General features: G+C 47.2%; 1 protein-coding gene across 1 annotated transcript; it reads left to right on the top strand.

Annotated features, from left to right (window-relative positions):
• Positions 1–401: 401 nt before the first annotated feature.
• On the top strand, positions 402–2,588 carry LOC133385897 (uncharacterized). The gene is made up of 2 exons (XM_061629482.1): positions 402–1,067; positions 2,186–2,588. The coding sequence occupies exons 1-2, from the start codon at positions 420–422 to the stop codon at positions 2,228–2,230; spliced, it is 693 nt and encodes a 230-aa protein (XP_061485466.1). The 5' UTR covers positions 402–419; the 3' UTR covers positions 2,231–2,588.
• The last annotated feature ends 349 nt before the right edge of the window (positions 2,589–2,937 follow it).

The following is a 2,937-nucleotide window of genomic DNA, read 5'->3' as shown; positions in this document are numbered from 1 at the left end:
TGGCTAAGCAAATGAAGCTGTTGTCCCTGCAGTTCAAGGCTATGGAGGAAGATCGCCGGAGTAGGGAAAGCTTTGCTCGTGAGATGCAACAACCGCGAGGAGGAAGACCAGACCTCCATAAAAAATCCTTTCCGACTTTTCGTGAGACAGATGACATTTTTACCTTCTTCCAAGTTTTTGCTCACTCTTGTAGGGATCAAGGTGTGCCTAAAAAGTACTGGATGAGTGCTTTACGCATTAATGCTGAAGGCGAGTTGAGAGAACTGTTGAACTCCTTGCCACTGGAGTATGCCGATGATTTTGACTACTTTTATGCTGTAGCCAAGTCTCATTTTGCGCTAACTTCAGAGGATTGTTTTCGGCATTTAGAAACAGACCAGAAGAAGTCTCGGGAAAGCTTCTCAGCCTTTGCTGCACGGATGGGCAGAAATGTGGAACGTTGGGCTGACACAGCCGAGGCTGTAACCCGAGAGGAGGTTTTAGATCTGTTTGCAAAAGAACTGTTTTACAGACGCCTCCCTCGAGATTTGATGGCTCTGGTCAGAGACCAGCAGCCCCGTTCTCTGACTGAAGCAGGCATGCTAGCCGATCGTATGTTTAAAAACAGAGCTGAAGAAAAGTATACTTTGTTTCGGAGACCGGAGTACGTTCCTGTGAAACCGCTGAGGCGAGAGACCGCAGGTATGCAGAAACCAGGGCAACCGGCGAAGGAAGAGAAAGGGGGGCCTGCTGGCTACTTCAAAGTGCCTTCCGCCCGGCCCGAGGCTGCATTGCAAGAGAAGCCCCGTGGAGAAATAATCTGCTTTAAATGTGGGCAAATTGGTCATAAGGCTAATTCCTGTTCTAAAACCTTGTCTAAGCCCAATCCTGCTGGAAGGAAGAACCCAAAGGTTGCTCCAGTTGCACGCGTGAGAGACTTAACGTCCCCTGGAGCGGAACCTCCTGAACTTTCTTCATGGTCGTCAGCCGAGGAGAATGAAGGAGCAGAATCGGATTTTGTATTTTCTGCCCCAAATTCACAAGACCGTCCTGAGACCCCTCGTGGACCAGTTGTTAAAGCCCTGTCGGTGAGTGTTGTACAAAATATATCCGGGGGCCAAGAGGGAGAAGAAAAGGATGGTTTGCTGCAAGGGAGGGACTGTCCAGAACCTCTTTCATCGGAATGCAAGGAATGGGTTCAAACGCAGTTTTCAGAACCCATATATGTTAACTGTATTCAGGTCATGGGACGGGTAGATTCGGGCGCAGAGCTCTCCAGTGTTGCTGAACACTTGGTGAAACCAGAGCAATATGTCCCTGACTTACAAGTGACTGTCACGGCTTATGGACCCAGGGCTGTGCAAGCTCGTGTGGCAGAGCTAGTGCTTTCATACAAGAATTGGACTGGGCGCCATAGAGTTCTAGTTCATTCAACCAACAGTTTGTGGGACGTTTTGATAGGAACAGACCTGCTCTTCCTGCACCATAAAGAGACTGAACGTAGGGCGGAGAGGGATGCTCTTGCTAAGTCTCAAGTTTTGTTAGACACCTGGAAAGGTAGTGGGAGAGAAGCTAAGGCTTTAAAGGAACGGGCTGTGTGCTTGCCTAAGCCACAGAAAGAAAGTTCGCTTTTGCAGCCCAGGGGAGGGGGGCTGATGGAATGTAAAGTGCCGCCTATTGGCTCTCAAGGAACTAAGACCGTTCTAAAAAGGAAGGAAAGCCTTCAAGGTTGTAAAAACAAAACAGAAGTTAACTCGGCTGGTTTATTACCAGCGGAGGAATCTGAGCCTCTTAATAGACATTTAATTATGGCCTGTACCAAGGCGTGTGAATTTGCAGAGGATTCTTTGGATTTGATTACAGAGAGTCAACAAGCAGGGGGGATAACTGAAATTACCCTGCCCGAAGGTTTGACTCAGGAGCAACGAAGGCAATTAGTTCAAATCCTGATGGACTTTAAACCTATGTTTTCCAGTAAGCCTGGAAGAACTGACTTGGCTATTCATTCCATTAACACCGGGGATCATCCCCCTATGCAAGCTTCTCCGTACAGAGTTATAGGACGAAATGCAGAAGTGGTAGAGAGGGAAATCCAAGCTATGCTGGAAATGGGAGTTATTGAACCCTCTACTAGTCCCTGGTCCTCCCCTATTGTGCTAGTGGCTAAACGGGAAGCTAATGAAGTGCGTTTCTGTGTGGATTACAGGAAGCTGAACCAGATTTCCCAAGTGGATCCGTATCCTTTGCCTAGGATGGACCATTTAATAGAAAGACTGGGAGCAGCAAAATACATCACTACACTGGATTTAACTAAGGGATATTGGCAAGTGCCTCTAGATGGGGACGCTGCTGTGAAATCTGCTTTTGTCACGCATATGGGCTTGTTCCAGTTCAAGGTTCTCCCATTCGGACTTCGAAATGCCCCAGCCACGTTCATGAGGCTTATTAATTCTGTGATTAATGGCCTAGGTGAATTTTCTTGTGCGTATCTGGACGATCTGGCCATCTTTAGCCCTGACTGGAAGTCGCATTTGAACCATTTGAGAATTGTTTTACAGCGACTGCAGGCCGCTGGACTAACCATCAAAGCGCAGAAATGTCAATTTGGTCTGGGAGAAGTTGTGTATTTGGGACACAGGGTGGGGCAGGATTGCGTCAAACCCCTAGAGGCTAAGATCGAAGCTATTCAAAATTGGCCTGTCCCTAAGACCAAGAAACAGGTTCAATCTTTCTTGGGGTTAGCCGGCTATTACAGAAAATTTGCTCCACATTTTAGTAGTGTTGCTACCCCTCTAACTGAACTGTGCAAAAAGACTATGCCAATGCGTGTCATTTGGACTGATAAATGTCAAAGTGCTTTTGATGCTTTAAAGACGATGTTGATAAACTATCCTGTTTTGAAAGCTCCTGATTTTTCAAGCCCTTTTGTAGTTCAGACGGATGCCTCTAACTTTGGGC

The sequence above is a fragment of the Rhineura floridana genome, chromosome 5 (assembly GCF_030035675.1).
Source record: "Rhineura floridana isolate rRhiFlo1 chromosome 5, rRhiFlo1.hap2, whole genome shotgun sequence".
Lineage (NCBI taxonomy): Eukaryota > Metazoa > Chordata > Lepidosauria > Squamata > Rhineuridae > Rhineura > Rhineura floridana.
Note: the sequence above shows the minus strand (reverse complement) of the source record. Positions and strands in the feature narration are given on the sequence as shown.

Bases quoted from the DNA above. Each gene is read 5' to 3' on its own strand.
- LOC133385897 (XM_061629482.1), top strand. From the start codon at position 420: ATGGGCAGAAATGTGGAACGTTGGGCTGACACAGCCGAGGCTGTAACC. The intron at 1,068-2,185 runs GTGAGTGTTGTA...TGTGGATTACAG, and splicing joins CAGTTGTTAAAGCCCTGTCG to GAAGCTGAACCAGATTTCCC.